The sequence below is a fragment of the Lissotriton helveticus genome, chromosome 6, assembly GCF_964261635.1.
Source record: "Lissotriton helveticus chromosome 6, aLisHel1.1, whole genome shotgun sequence".
NCBI classification, from domain to species: domain Eukaryota; kingdom Metazoa; phylum Chordata; class Amphibia; order Caudata; family Salamandridae; genus Lissotriton; species Lissotriton helveticus.
Window position 1 is genome coordinate 1,495,042,306 of NC_136067.1, and position 16,239 is coordinate 1,495,058,544.

Sequence of the window (16,239 nt, forward strand, 5' to 3'; positions counted from 1 at the left end):
GAGAGCAGTCTCCGTGCTGAAATTCGCACGGAAACCGGATTGAGTACTATGCAACAGACCATTTTCCTCGATGAAATTAGAAATTGATCTGTGAACAAACCTCTCGGTCACTTTCGCCAGAGCAGGGAGTAGGGAGATGGGTCTGTAGTTGGCATGGACCAAAGGGTCGAGTGCTGGTTTCTTCAAGAGTGGCAGGATCATGGCGCTCTTCCAAGCCAGAGGAACTACCCCGGATGAGAGCGACAGATTCAGAATGGGGTTAACCAGGTCATTTAGAACTGGTGCCATATTTGCTAGACACTTGGCAGGACAAGGATCCAATGGAGATCCAGATTTAAGATTTGCCAAGATGTCTAGTGAACTCTCATGATCAAGTGGAGAAAAGTCACACAAGAAGGGACCATGGTCTGGCAGGGAGCACCCCAAACTCACCGTATGCTGCTGGAAAGTAGACAGGAGAGAGTCTTGAATGGTGGTAATTTTCTGTACAAAATAAACAGCCAATTCCCTCAGCCAGGATTCAGAATGGACATGGATAGGAGTGTAGGCAGATGGAGAAGTGAAATCTTTCACTACCCTAAAGATTTCTTTGCAGGAATGCTCCGCCTCATTTATTCTAAATTCCAAATAAGATTTTTTACCTGCCCAGATTGATTTATGATAAGCTCGAGTCAATGCCTTAAAATTCTGCCTCTCAGAATCATCATAAGTTCGCCTCCATGCTCTTTCAGCTTTCTTAAGATCTTGTCGTGATTTTTTTAGCTGAGGAGTGAACCATGGGGCAGATGTCCTTTTATTGGCAGAATTTTGTTTCTTGACCGGAACCAGGCTATCCAGACATTCTGTGAGCCATTTGTGAAAAAGAGCAATTTAATACTCTAAGTTGTCAGAGGTAGGACAGGGAAAATTAGTCAAGGCGTTCGATAGCATATCTCTAGTGAGAAGATGGAAAGATTTAGAGAGATGCTTTGACGACCCAGCAGGTTTAGACCGTATCGAAGCAGTGACAGGGAAGGAGAAATAAATGAGAAAATGGTCCGACCACAAAACAGGCAGTGGAGGACCTACACAGATAGGGAGAGTGGAAAAAATCTGATCCAACGTGTGGCCTTTATTGTGAGAAGGTCCTACCACGTACGGAAATAAACCGAGCACAGAAGTGATGTCCAACAATTTTAGAGTGTCCGGGTCTAAACTATTGTCCATATGAATATTTAGATCACCCAATAAAAAGCAGTGATTAGATCTAAGGCATGGGGTTGCCAGAGCTGCCTGCAGTTCTTCAAAAAAAGGCCCCACCGAGCCTGGTGGTCTATATACAAGAATACCTGTACAGGCCTGGGAAGATGAAAGCTGGAGAGTGAAGCCAAGGGCTTCACTACCCTGTATATTATCTACAGGGAAAGTGCGACATGCTATGTTCTTATTTACTATGATCGCCACTCCACCGCCTCTACCAGATGGCCTATCTTTCCTAAATATATTATAGGCGGAAGGTACGGCATTAGCCAAATCAGGGGCAGAAGAGTCAGCCAGCCAAGTCTCCGTCAGGAATAAACAGGATACCTGCAAATCCTGCAGCAAATTCCAGATATCTAAAGCATGGCCAGGCAGGGATCTGGTATTAAGTAGCAAACATTGATGGTGGGTGGATGGACTAACCTGTGTAAAGAGTTTACGATCAGGAAGGCGCCAACCACATTCGCTACAGCCTTTCCTCAAAGCCCGACCTCCTGGGAACACATGATGGCAGAGACCACACGGAGGACGGAGAGAACGCAGATCAGTACTGGAGTACGTAATCATGATGGATAGCAATATGCAGCTAGCCCAGAGGTCGGACGAGTTGCCAGCCGTCCTGCCCCGTCCGCCTACGTGCCGCTGACGGGCGCAGACGGGCAGGACTCTGGCGCGACTCAGGCGCAGAGAGGGCGCCACACCTTCGCGTCACCGCTGCGCGTTGAGGAAGGTGGAGCTTTAAATAGTCCGGCGAAACCTCGGAGAATGAGTCTCCAGAGTACCCGCACCAAGATGGCGGCGTCGCGCTTCACAGCCTACCCAAGATGGACTCCACCACCCCGGAACCGGGTCCGCCAAAGTAGCGGTGATCTTCCAAAGATTTTAGTGTGGGAGTGAGGGGCCAGGCGCAGCGCGGCGGCTAAAAACAAGGTACAATCAAAATTATATCAAAGCAAATGAAAAAACGGGGAGATTAAAAAGTTGACTGCTGGCGGCGCAATTACGCTACCCAACAGCACTCAGTTACAGCCTCACAATGGACACCTTATCTAGGCTGTCCCAGTCACAGTTGCGCCTTAAATAGTCCGGCGAAACCTCGGAGAATAAGTCTCCAGAGTACCCGCACCAAGATGGCGGCGTCGCGCTTCACAGCCTACCCAAGATGGACTCCACCACCCCGGAACCGGGTCCGCCAAAGTAGCGGTGATCTTCCAAAGATTTTAGTGTGGGAGTGAGGGGCCAGGCGCAGCGCGGCGGCTAAAAACAAGGTACAATCAAAATTATATCAAAGCAAATGAAAAAACGGGGAGATTAAAAAGTTGACTGCTGGCGGCGCAATTATGCTACCCAACAGCGCTCAGTTACAGCCTCACAATGGACACCTTATCCAGGCTGTCCCAGTCACAGTTCCGCCTTAAATAGTCCGGCGAAACCTCGGAGAATGAGTCTCCAGAGTACCCGCACCAAGATGGCGGCGTTGCGCTTCACAGCCTACCCAAGATGGACTCCACCACCCCGGAACCGGGTCCGCCAAAGTAGCGGTGATCTTCCAAAGATTTTAGTGTGGGAGTGAGGGGCCAGGCGCAGCGCGGCGGCTAAAAACAAGGTACAATCAAAATTATATCAAAGCAAATGAAAAAACGGGGAGATTAAAAAGTTGACTGCTGGCGGCGCAATTACGCTACCCAACAGCGCTCAGTTACAGCCTCACAATGGACACCTTATCCAGGTCCTTATCCACAATCTCATTCATTTTCGGTCAACTGCACAAGTTCGCCTTTCGAGTTAACGCTGACGGAACCAATATATACGAAGCGGGTAAGACCCATTAGCTCAGAAAATTAGAATGGGAGACACAATCGTAAGCCTGGATAGCAATGACTGGATTCACATATCGTTTATTGTAGAGCCAGAGAGTTCATAATCTGCTGGTGCAGTAAGTACACTTTAGTTGTTTAGTTGGTTTCCACTTGATACGGCATGCAGCACAGAGGTATTTTATGCGCACGGCAGGGGTTAGATCACCACTTTACAGTCATTGGGATACACCGCATTTGGTAAGCGGGTGCTAACGTTTGAAATAGATTTCCTTTACATTCTTGGGGATGCACTGTGAAGCATCGGCACCATACGAGTCACGGGACAGGCTCTAAAATTCCATCCCTGATCTTAAGTTTCTCTATTCTCTCTCTCTTGTTCCTTTTCTTTAAATATGTGCAAATTCTACATATTCAATTGTATGTCAATACATAAACCTTCAGCATCAGGATCCTAAGGAACTTTTCTGATTGTTTATATTGTAGTGTCCAGCCACGGAACTAAAAGTCAAGAAAATGTACATGAAACCTGAAATTGTACATTAACCCTTGAAGAAGGGTTCATTGAAACCTGAAATGCATTGGGCTTTTATATTGAGAGATTTGACAATTTCAAAATTATGATTATTTAAATGTGGTTATGTTTCCAACATGCTTTGAATGTTATTGAGCAACTTTTTGTTTACAATTTTGTTTAGTCAATTGAAACTGATCTCGAAGGTCTAGTTTTTGAATTGGAACGATTACTTTGTCTCATTAATATTCATCACAAAACTTGAGAGTAAACATTTTTAAATAATGTGGTATGGTTACTGAAACCCTAGGGACATTGGGTTGAGCGCCTTGCAGACCTGGATGTTCTCCAGCACTTGCTCATGAGAGACACCATCTGCCTCGGGGTACTGCACCCACCTCAGTTAGGGTAGTAAATAAAAACGCCCTGGGAGCAAGTAGTACTGCCGGGTTCACTTAAGTCAATTATTCGCTTGTTTTTAGGGGCTTATCATGCCCTAACAATCACCAGTTCAGGATGCAGATGTTGATTGTTGATGTCAGGGCTCAAGCTGTTGCATGCTGTAGGACACTGTTGCTCCACAACATTGATGCACATCTTCATCCCCCAGGCCTCGAGCTAGACCTCAGATTTTCTGTGTGCCCAGGGGATCTACAATCCACAGAAGCTCCCCACTCTTTTAGTCACGGCTCATCAGGCCCCCTGTGAGCAATGGATCAGCAGTACCGCAGTATCTTCACCAGTACAGGTATAATGCCCACTACTGCTTCAGCAATCAGAGAATTCTGAATAATAACCCCTGCATGTGTTTACTTGCCTGTGCAATCCCCTCTGGCTACGTAAGGTTTCAGGCCACATACTTCACGGCAAACTCCGGACATAGGTGAAGTGTAGGCCCACAGCCCTCCTTTTCCCTGTGGTACGAGCGGTGCTATTGTTCGACCGGTCCCAGAGTCTTCCCCGGGGAGGAGCCGCAGCCTCCATCTGAGATCCCTGGCCCCGCTTACCGGCCTCTAGCGACGGCAAGTCCGCATCTCCCAGATGCTGGGTGAATCAATTCGGACCTGGCCGGGTGCTCTTTCACGCACCCCTTCCACTGCCTCAGGCTGTATCGTGGCGGGTGACGTCAGCTTCTCACACTCAGTGGCGAGTCGTGTGCGATCACTCCACTGGGTGTCACTGACCTCTTCTTCTCCCCAGTGAGTGTCAGACCTCTCGTCGCATGTCACCGACCCGCTCAGTTCCAGCCACCATTACTGCCGGCATTGGCCACTCCCGCTCAGTATTGTGAGCAGGCGAGATCCCTTGACTCCTTTGCTCACAGAGCCATGGCCTATCTCTCTGTTGGCTTGCCTCTGGCTCCCACATGGGGCTCTGGCTGGTCCGCCATCGGCTACAGGGTCATTCACCACCTCGAGGCTGCTATCTCTTCCGGAGAATCTTGCAGAGCACCAGTTCCGGCAGGGATATCGGTGTTTCAGCCTCTCGTCTATCCCTGCAAGGGTGCACCAAAGTCTAGGGGGCCCCAAGCACAAACAGGGGAGACCCCCACCATAGTGTATTGGAGGATGTTAAATGGCCCTGCGCAGAGCTTCGGGCTGAAGCGGCTGCCATCATATGATTTCAAGCCACGCACAACAGGAAGCTTGATTTTGGTGTAATTTTGTGATTTGGTGTGAAAAATTAAGGTTTAAAAAATATAGCTATCTGGACAGTTGGGTTCAAGGAACTCTCTCGAGAATCCCTTGGACCCAATTTTTAAAAATAGAGCGTTCTGATTGGCCCAGGGAACTTTGTTTCTCTTGGGCCAGTTTGCTCCTGCGAGTGTCCGATTCCCGGGGGAGCGAGTGCTCTGATTGGCAGCGTGAGAAAAATATTTTGTTAATGGGGGGGGGGGGGCGGCGAGCGGCCCCTCCCTTCCTGAGCCATCGCAGGCCACGGGGAGCCCTCCATTGGGACCCACATTATTAAATATTGGAAGGGGGTCTGCGCAGCCCTCCTCAAACAATCACAGGCCCCAGGGAACCCACCGCCGGGGCCTAAAATTCTCAAATTGGGGACGGGCCCTCTTCCCGGAGCCACTAAACTAATTAAAAGAGATAGGGGCTGCACAAAATATGCTTCTAGTGGGCAAGAGCTTTAAAATGCTCCTGCCAGCTGGGAGCAGACTTTTGATCTGTGTCCCTGCCCGCACTGATTCAGGCTGGGCAACAGATCAAAATATTGCTCCCACCTGAAGGGAGCAGAAAAAGTTGCTGCTCCCTTCGGGCGGGATCAATGACAGCTCCCACTACATCCAATGAAGGTATGGTGGGGGCCCTTAGTGGGCTCCAGGTCACCCACCTTTAATAATGCGAGCCCCACACGAGGTGTTCCATGGGCCAAAAAAGGCTCAGGGTGGGGGCCCCATAACCCCCTTCCCTTTTTTTAATCAGTGGCCTTGGGGAATGGGCTCCCCATGGCTTAACAAGGCTCAGGGAGGGGGTGGGGGCACAAGCCCCCCTCTCCTTTAATTTAAAAAAGACACTGAGGGAGGTAATCCCCAGGGCCTTAGAAGACTCTGGAGAGGGCCACACAGCCCCCTTCCCTTAAATAAAAATAAATAAATAAACAGCCTTGAGGAATAGGGTTCCCAGAGCCTAATGAGACTTTTGGTAGGGGTCCCTCCCCTGTAATTGTGGCCCCGGGGGTGGGCTCTGCAGGGCCTATAATGGCTCCCCTTTAATAAGGTTCGGGAAGAGAGACACTTTGCCCCCCCCATTCCCTTGAAAATGCAAAGGGCTCTGGTGGTCCACAGGGCCTAATGTTGCTGTTCGGAGCAGCGCGCTGAGAAAAGATGCTTGTCTAGCAAAGGATCATAGCGGTTTGATCGCTTTTTAGTTCACAGGGATTGTACTTGAAAATAATATGGTGACATCCCTGAACACAAAATCTGTATTTTTAGTGGATTGACTGAGAGACATGCATTATGACACACTACTTCGGTGACTTTCCACTTGTGAAATTCGGTGATTGAGCAACTTTGACCCCTTAGGTGCCTTAAACAGTTGCCTCACACATGTCATATTGTCCTGTACTGAAGAAGACCCGCGTGCAGAGGTCTAAGCTAACCCTCTACTCCAAAGTCTGGTCAAAACGTCAACACTATCTAATGTTAGGCCTGGGTTACAATTTATTAATCCCCCTTGGATTGGGCATCTAGGCTTCATGATCACTATCCTCCAATAGGGACACTGAAGAAGAAAGTGTTGTGTGAACAGGCTTCCACACACTATCTATTATCTTAGTTATACCAGCCAGTGCCCATGTGAAAGATGACAAAAATTGTTCCCTCCCTGTTTTCTCCAGATTGTTCTCTCTATTATTCACTCTGCACATTAGCACTCCTCTATGCACCCTTGCTGGACAACCGTCAAATCGAAATGTTTGTGTTTACATATATTATTGATTTATTATTCAAAAAGAAAAGATAAAGGGGATTTCTTCCCCTATTAAAAGTGTTTTGTTTTCCTCTCTGGTATATATGAAAATACATATTTACTACCTTTCACTCTCAAATAAGAATTCATTTGTTTAACATTTGTAACATTTGTTGATAATTTAGGAAGGGCCATTAGGACCATATGCATTTATTTAAGCTTTTATTGAGTGTGATCTTGGCCCCAGAGATAATTTAGTGCACTCATCAGTGAGATAAAACATAAGACACAAAAATGGAATTGTGGCAAATATATCAGTGTAGGACTTTGAGAAACATTCCCTGGGTGAGTAATAGTGTAATATATTAGCACTCATCATTGAGGAACAGAACTATTCTCAGTATCTGTTCACCCTGGGAGTGACAGGGAATGGGAGAATGCAGACATATATGGAGAAAATTGCTAATTCTGATGTCTGCTTCGAGCTTTTCATGGGAATTAATGCTAAATTAGGAGAAATCTACGATGAACAAAATAAAATATGAAAGGAGATGTGAAAGGTACAAGGGCAGTACAGCTTTAACGGAGTGTATGGTGATGTTAAACCCTGAGATTGAGATGTAAATACTAGACCAAGTCTGTCCATTTTAGGTCCATGAGGACCAAATCGTGCAGCCGTTTGAAGATATCCACATGAGATATATATATATTATTCGTTAAGCTCAACTTTTAAATAAAACTTCGTGCCTTCATCTATATTGGATTCGTGTGGTTTTCCTTGGTTGTTGTTATACGGAGCTTTGGGAGGCTGCAGCTGCTGCATATATATATATATTTTTTTTTTAAACAAGGACCACCGTTTTGAAGAAGCACTCCACAGCAGTATATTTACGGCACCAGGCATTTTCTTTATTCTTTAATTAGTTGCGCCTTATGCGTTTCGGAGCACTTCCGCTCCTTGGTCACAGGCAGTTCGACATGGAATGAAAATGTAATCACAGGGGGCGCCACCTAGCACATCTTTATCATGCCTTCCATTAAGCAGCAGGTGTAACAGTTCGTGTAGCATTCTGGTATATGAAGTCATTGTGCTTTTTTCTATAGTAGATTGTGTGCCCCCTTAATATTTTCAATACCTTAGTAGGTTTCTCAGTCCATGTAAGTATTGATCTTGTACCAAGCCCTCCAGTGGGCTTACGTTTAAAGAAAACGCCATGATTTACTGTTACACCTGCTGCTTAATGGAAGGCATGATAAAGATGTGCTAGGTGGCGCCCCCTGTGATTACATTTTCATTCCATGTCGAACTGCCTGTGACCAAGGAGCGGAAGTGCTCCGAAACGCGTAAGGCGCAACTAATTAACGAATAAAGGCGCACTGTTACACTGTGCTTTTGGGGAGGGAGTGCCTTTTTATCAGAAAGATGGGGAGAGAGTTTATTGCTACTTAAAGCTTGAATTCTCTAGGGATCTATGAGCTGATGAGTGATTCCTTATCCCCAGTAGTGGTGAGTATGTCAGGAAGATAATAAAGAGAGTCATTTAAATATTTTGGTTAACAGACTGGCATTTTTGAAGGTACATCTAGTATCAAGGGGAATTTATAAGGATGATGTGGTAGAAGTGCCACTTGCCAGAGACCAAGTAGCGTATTGTATGGAGGGCTTCATGCCCTGTAGTGGCTGTGCAAACCTAGTGGATCAAGTTTGCTCCTGTGACCTATTTCATAGGATGGGGACTTTGTGGGAAAAGTATGTATCTATGAAAATGAAGATTACTAAAATGGTGATTCTTTAGGTGGCATGGTGAGTTGCTAGTCAGTTTAATGTAAGGGTTGTTATAACCAACACACAGTTAAATTAAGACTTATGAGTCTGTGTGTTTACCTCGTTTTTGTAACCTTAAGGTACAAGTCAATAACTAAATATAACACTAGATATGAAATTCTTTTTATGTTTAACATATTCCTTTTTCCGTTATCTTGCTATTGTATGCCAATAGGGGGATGACATAGGGTGTATGTTCTGTAAGTGGAAACATCTGGACCTTTTTAGGTCGAGCTTTCAAGACCTCTTGTATATACTTTAGTAAATACTTATGTGTATGTACTTTATGGGCTTTGGAGATCAGCCCTAGGACTTGTCTGCTCCCATATATGGACTTTTTTTCTGTTCAACTGCCTCTATTTAACTGTCTTGATAGAAAACTACCAGCAGAGGTCAGTAGAATAGCCAAATTGCTTTCTGCTTGTTCATCAGCCTCTATTTAACTGTGTTGATAGAAAACAACCAGTAGAAGTCAGTAAAATACCAGAATTGTTTTCTGCGGAGGGATTTTATTTTTTCTGGCAACTGCCTCTATTTAACTTTCTTTATAGAAAACGACCTGCAGAAGTCAGTAAAATACTTGAATCACTTTAGCATTCTCTAGATTCCAGTCCATAGAAATTGTCTTCCACAGGCACCCATAGACAATAATATTTTTTTCAAATCTTGTATTTTCAGTGATATGACCACCGAAGGCCCTGATTTTATATTAAAAACAGAACTTTAGACTATACCATTTCCAACTGAAAGGCAATATTTCTCTCCCTCCATTCCCATACCTGGCGTATCACGCAGTTAGGTGCTTACTTTCCCTCTATGTTAAAGAGCAGTAGATGTTTCAGCACCCAGGCTAATGTGCTGCATAGCTAAATACATATAAGGTCCCAAAGGTAGACCGATTGCATTTGAAATGCTTGTTTTACTTACCACATTATTTTTTGGGGAATCGATAAAAAAATGTAATAGCCTCCAGTCATTCAGTGTTTCTTTTGTGTTCCATCAAACCTTCATACTGGAACTTGGTACAAAGTGCATGGTGAGTCTCTTTAAACAAGAAACATGAATGACTGTTCTTAACTCATCTGAGTTGAATTTGTAAATTAAGAGCAATGTAACAAAGAAAGGTATGCTTAATGAGTGTTTATCGCAGCTGGTTATTGTTTGTGTCCAAAGCGTTGGTCGATGACACATTTACAGTCTTTTTTTGTCTTATAGTTACAGGTTTAATAGGTGCACTCCGGTTTTAGATTTTTTTAATTAAATCTTGTCAATTTTTCTACAGTTTGTTGCTGCAGGAGGTCTTCAACTAGTAATAGAAATTTTTAATTCTGGAATTTTAGAACCAAAAGAACATGAACCTTGGACGGTGGTAAGTACAAATTCACAGTGATTCAATTTTTTTGTGTTCATGAATATTTCCATATATAGATTTTCTATTTTATTTTAAAATTGCAGTTAAAGTAATTCAACAAAAATTTAATCTTCTTTAGTTTGATACAAATGTGCAAGTATTTTCTTCCAGGTGATTTTGTACTTTAATCTTTGTAATTGAATCTGTTAATGGTTGTCAATTGTTCTGTCCATATGTTTACCATTTATTTACTGACTTACCATCGTGGAAAGCAAGTAAATAGCCAATAGTGACTGTTTTTTTCTTTCCCAAAACCAGTATATCGAACCTAGCTTGATAATAGTTTGATAGACCTATTGTTTGAGTACATTACGTTATGGCCCTCTGATTATAGATTTAGTTTTCCTAGAGGATGGTGTGCCAATTATTAACTGTGGTACTGAACATTAGCTTCATTAGTACTCCAGTAGTGAACCAGTGAACCATTAGGGGCACCAGTGTCTGCTGCACTTGATCTTTCACGATTCAGATGATTGAATTACGTCCACTAATCAATCTGCACATCATCCTTTCAGAACGTTGAACAACAGTGTTAATAAACACTCCTTGAAATATAGTACACTACGTGCTACAAGTCTTTCTTATTCTATGAAAGCTGCTGTAGCTACACTCCGAAGCTGTAGATGCTCTCACAGATACTAAATGCAAATATTAGGTTGTATGTTTACTTGCAGCAGCTACATATCCTTGCAGACGTTACATAGAGGAGAAAATCTGTATTTCCGCTTGCAGCAAATATATGTGAAAAAGTTCAGTTGTTTGGCACGTCAGTCAAGTCTTCATTTATGTTACTGGTAATATCACAGGTGACATTACATTATGCATTGTCACATAGTAGCCAAATTTATGCCCTATATTTGGGCTCACTATCTAAGCTTTTTGTTTTGCTGGTTGAACTGTCCAACACTGGATTTAAGCCATGAAATGACTGTAGGCACCAAGCTCCTGACCGTCAACACAGATGCATGTGCTGTTTGTTTCTGACCACAACTCCATGGGCTCTTATCCCTGTGTGACCATGAACTGTAAAGCTACATAAGAAAGAGAGACTAAGGTTTTTCTCTCATTTTCCCTTGAGGGTACCTCCTTCATGTCTTGTTCACCTTCCTAACCAAAGCAGGCTTGAAGTCACCCACAATGCTAGGCAGGAAAGAAGCACAACATCTAACTAAAGTCACTGATAAGGTACAGGAAGAGGATGAAGATGTCGTCTAACTCAAAGTAATCATCTTTTTTTTTTCAGAACAAAATTTTATTGTGTTGTTGAAAAGGGTACATAGTATGCACAGCCCCTCGGAAACCGAAGGAGCTGTGAGCATGAAAATGTCAAGTACATTGCAGGCAATTCAAACAACCATTGATGTGGGGGTAACTACCCAATGTCCACCTCTCCTCTCCCCCCCCCCTCCCTCCCCCCACCCGAAGTCCCCCCTCCCACCCACTGCACAGCCACTTGACGGTCCATAAGTAACAGGCTTAGAAACAAATAAACATTTAGTGTGTATTCCTCATTACCCGGGTTCAATGTCCAAATGTCTGTCCTCAGGTTCCTCATGAGTCGGCGGTTCCAGCCACAATCCTCTATAATCCGCCCACCGCTTCCAAATCTTATAGTGTTTCCTGGGGCAGCCCCTGGCCTCAAAGATTGGGCGCTCCAGCCCCATGTAGAAGTCCAGTCCTCTTTTCCACACTCCCAACAGGGGGGCCCTGGGATCTTTCCAGGCTCGGGCCACGTCTCTCTTGGCCACCGTGAGGCCCAACAATAACAAGTGGCGTTTGTAGATGTTTCCCCCAACCCGTTCCAGTATATGGAGGAGGCCCAATTGTGGCGTGCGGGGGAGTTCCCAGCCCAACACTTCCGACAAGCAGTCCCACACTCCCGACCAAAACCTCCGTAGACCCACACTGTATGCAGAAAAGTGCCCATCTCTCTGCCACATCTCAAACAATCAGGGGACACAATCATGTCAGCTCTCCACAGTCGTTCCCTGGTATAATAGGCCCTGTGTAGATATTTAAATTGAATGAATCACAGGCGTACCGCAATGGCTGCTCCTCTTGGAGCCTCAAGTGCCTCTCTCCAGTCTTCTTCCTCAAACGCACCCAGGTCGTTCTCCCATTTGGCCCGCAGAGTGTCTAGGGAAGTTGAGCAGTGCGTAACTAGTGTTTGGTAAATAGAAGATATCTTTTTACTTTCCAGTTCTCCCATAAATACCTTTGCTTCCAGGGGGCTAAATTCGGGCAAGGAGTCTAGGCCCTTCAGGGCGGGTGTGATAGCATGGCGGACTTGCAAGTATCTAAAGAATTGGGTCCGGGGCATGTCATACTCTACTTGTAGCTCCTGGAACGACTTAAGAGTCGTGCCCTTGACAATGTGGCCAATGGCCGAGATGCCAATCGCGTCCCAGCCACCAAACCCCCGCAGGGACAGCAATGCCGGCAGTTGCCCATTCTGCCACAATGGGGTTTCCCTTGTTAGCCTGTTCCACCACCCCATGCGGCGGAGTGCTCCGCGCCATATTTGAAAAACTATTTGAGTGACCACTGGGAGCCTCCTCCTCTTAGCTGCCGAGTACAGTATGACGTGGAGCGTGTCGGGGACCATTAGATATCTCTCCAGGGCATAGGCCGGATCGCCTCTGTCTCCGTACCACCATTCGTTCAGTATCAATAGGTGGGAAGCTTGATAATAGGACAGGATGTCTGATGTTGCTAAACCACCACAATACGTGGATAGGTAACACGTGCGGAGTGCCACTCTCGCCACTCCCCCAGCCCAGAGAAAATTACCAAGTGCCGAATTTACCTGCTTGAACCACTGCTGTGGGATAGGGTACGGGTGTTTTGTAGTTGGTACAAGAGGCGTGGGAGGGCCACCATTTTGAAGATGGCCGAGCGGCCGTATACGTTCAGGGGCATGCGGGACCATGTTCAGGGGCATGCGGGACCATGTAGTCATGTCTGACCTGATACGCTCCCATACAGGGACAACATTGCACGCCCAAGAGACCCCGTGCAGATCTGTAAGGAACACACCTAAGTATTTGAAGCCTCCTGCCGCCTCTTGCAGCGACGCCGCCCAGGACCCCAGTCCGCGGCACTCCCCCAGCACCCATAGCACTGACGTACGCTTTGTTCAGGTGAAGGCCCGACACCTCCCCAAAGATTCGCATGATGTCGAGGACCCGCGGCCCCGATCTGTTCAGATCCGTAAGAAAAAAGAGGACATCGTCAGCATAGAGTGCAATTCTATCAGAGGGTCCCGCTCTCCACTCGACGCCGCGCAACTGTGCGTCCATTCGGACCCACGCCGCCAGCGGCTCCATCGCCAGAGCAAATAGATATGGCGATAGGGGACAGCCTTGTCTGGTGCCTCGACCTATAGGGAATGAATCAGACACTGCCCCAGCCACTCTCACCGATGCTGTGAGATCTGTGTATAGTAGTTGTAGGTAAGACAAGAATCGGGGCCCCAGATTCAGGCGGGACAGAAGCGCACGGAGGTAGACCCAACTCACCGAGTCGAAGTCCTTATCTATATCAGCCAACAGAATAGCCTCCCTCATGTGGGACAGATAATTTTTTTTTTGTAAGTGCCACGTGGAGAGGCGCCATCTAAACGGCTGTCGCCTCCTATCGAGGAGTAGATCCACCACCACTGGGGAGTGGTCTGATAGGCCGCGCGGCAGTATCGTCGTGGCATTCACCCTTCCCAACCAGGCATGGGGGACAAATAAGTAATCAATTCTAGAGAAGGACCTATGCACTGCCGAGACATATGTGTATTCACGTTGTTGGGTGTGTTGGTGTCGCCATATGTCCACCCACCCCATTCCTCTCGCCATGCCATTCAGTGTAGTGGGGGTATTCGATGGCACCTCCCCCCCAGTCTGTGACGGTCCATCCGTGCATTCATCACGTCATTCCAGTCCCCGCCTATCACTGCCATCACATCTGGCACCTCGGCCCACACACCAAATAGTTTTTCTATAAGGGCACCTTGCAGCGGGGGAGGGGCGTAAACACTCCCAAAGACTATCGGCTCAGTACCTATCTTGCCTTGTACAAAGACATACCTGCCCTGTGTATCTACCCACTGAGTCTCATGGGTATAGGATAACCTACGATGAACCAGAATGGCTACTCCTCGAGATCCCCTCACAAATCCCGCATGAAACACTTGCTGGTAGCCATATCTCTGTAGACTAAGGGTCTTGGAACCCATGAGGTGAGTCTCTTGTAACAGCAGTACATCAGCCCCGTCCCTCTTCCCCTGACGCAGGACTGCCCCTCTCTTTATCCTATCTAGCATCCCCCTTACATTCCAGCTCACAACACGCATAGATGCCCTCTGTAGGCTAGCTTCGGAGGTTTCAACCGCCATCCATGAGGTGAAAATTTAACGGCCCGAGCATCCGCGGCCACATACACACATCTTGCTTCAATAGGACCTGAAAGTAGACTGTGCAGAATAACATTTCCCACCCTCTCTCATCCCCCTGTAACACACCCCCAACAAACCCCTCAGTCCCCACCCTGTACCCATTCACCCCCTCAACTGCCCCATCTCCCCCCACCCCATACCTCAGTAACATTGAAGTATCTGTCGCGGTATAGATTATCTCCGAACCCCAACGGGAGGTTAGAGACCCACCATTCCAATGGATCCCCATGAGCTACCCACCAATCCCAACACCCCCCGTTAAACAAACTCCTCTGAACCGAGGGGTTATGACCACCCACCCGCCTTCGTCTCCCAACCCACGTCTCATAGTTGCTCAGTTGCTGGTGTTCCATATATCTCAGTCAACAGATCACAAAGAAAGAAAGTACCACTGTCTACGGGACTGGCGCCGGCCCCCGATCCCTCTTCAGGGCTTTGTCTGCAGCCTTCCGAGTGTCCTCGGGTCTCATGCGTCCGGATCTTGAGAGTCTGTAGGTACAGTCGCCTCCGCCGCGCCATCGGTAGGAAGAGGGTCTTTCTTGGTGCGCGACCTCCAGTTACTCCTGCTGCGCGTTCTCCGGGACGACCTCTGAGGCCCCGTCGTGGAAGACGAATCTGAGTCCCGATTCGGAGGAGTGTTGACCCTGATGTGGACCGTTTCGTCTGTCCAGGCGAAGACTTCCTCCGGAGTATTAAAGAAGTGGGTTCCGGACTTGTAGACCACGCGTAGGCGGGCCGGATAGAGCAAGGCATATTGGAGATTGAGGTCTCTCAACCGCGCCTTAGCCGCAGTGAAGGATTGACGTTGTTGCTGAACCAGTCTGGTATAGTCTGGAAATATTAGGATTGTGTGATTCTCAAATAGCAAAGGTTCCTTCACTCGCGCTTGTCGCAGGATTGTGTCGCGGTCGTGATAATTGAGTAGTCTGGCTATCACTGGTCTCGGGCGAGCCCCCTCCGGCGGCTTCTGGGTCAGTGCTCGGTGCGCGCGTTCAATGACAAAACAGCGCGATAGGGACTCCGGAGGGAGCCACTCCTCCAACCACTGGGTCAGAAAGGCTTCCATGTCGCCCTTCTCACAGCCCTCCGGGAACCCCACGAAACGTAGGTTGTTTCGCCGGGCCCGTCCTTCCGCGTCTTCCGCCCGCAGTGCAAGTCCCTTTTGAATCCCTTCCATGTTGGCCACCTTCTTCTTCAGTGTCGCCACATCGTCCTCCACTCCTGTAATTCTGGATGCGGGCCACGGCGTTGCGTAGATCTTGACGCAGCAAGGTAACATCGGCTCCGACTGCCCCTATTTTCGCATCCAGCATGTCTCTGGATTGCGTTATCGCTGCCATGAGGGCCGCATTGTCGGGGCCAGTTGCTTGAGCGCCTCCGGACGCCCCAGCCCCTCCAGCCGGCCCAGTAAATGTATCAATTGTACCTTGTTTCGAGGTGCCTCCACTGTTGCCGCCCCTCGTCATGGTTGCCACTGGAAGTGCGCACTCGGTTAAGGGCACCGCGTGGACAGCTGGTCGGTCGCCCCAATCTCCCCAGCCGCAGAATTGTTATCGGGCCTGTCCCGCCT

General features: G+C 47.3%; 1 protein-coding gene across 2 annotated transcripts in view; it reads left to right on the forward strand.

Annotated features, from left to right (window-relative positions):
• The window catches only part of USP34 (ubiquitin specific peptidase 34), a 2,681,755-nt gene that overhangs the window by 793,693 nt on the left and 1,871,823 nt on the right, over positions 1-16,239 (forward strand). For both annotated transcript variants that reach the window (XM_078649291.1, XM_078649292.1), the window contains exon 32: positions 10,097-10,183. In XM_078649291.1, the coding sequence (XP_078505417.1) occupies positions 10,097-10,183 (87 nt within the window). The remainder of the gene's footprint in view (positions 1-10,096; positions 10,184-16,239) is intronic.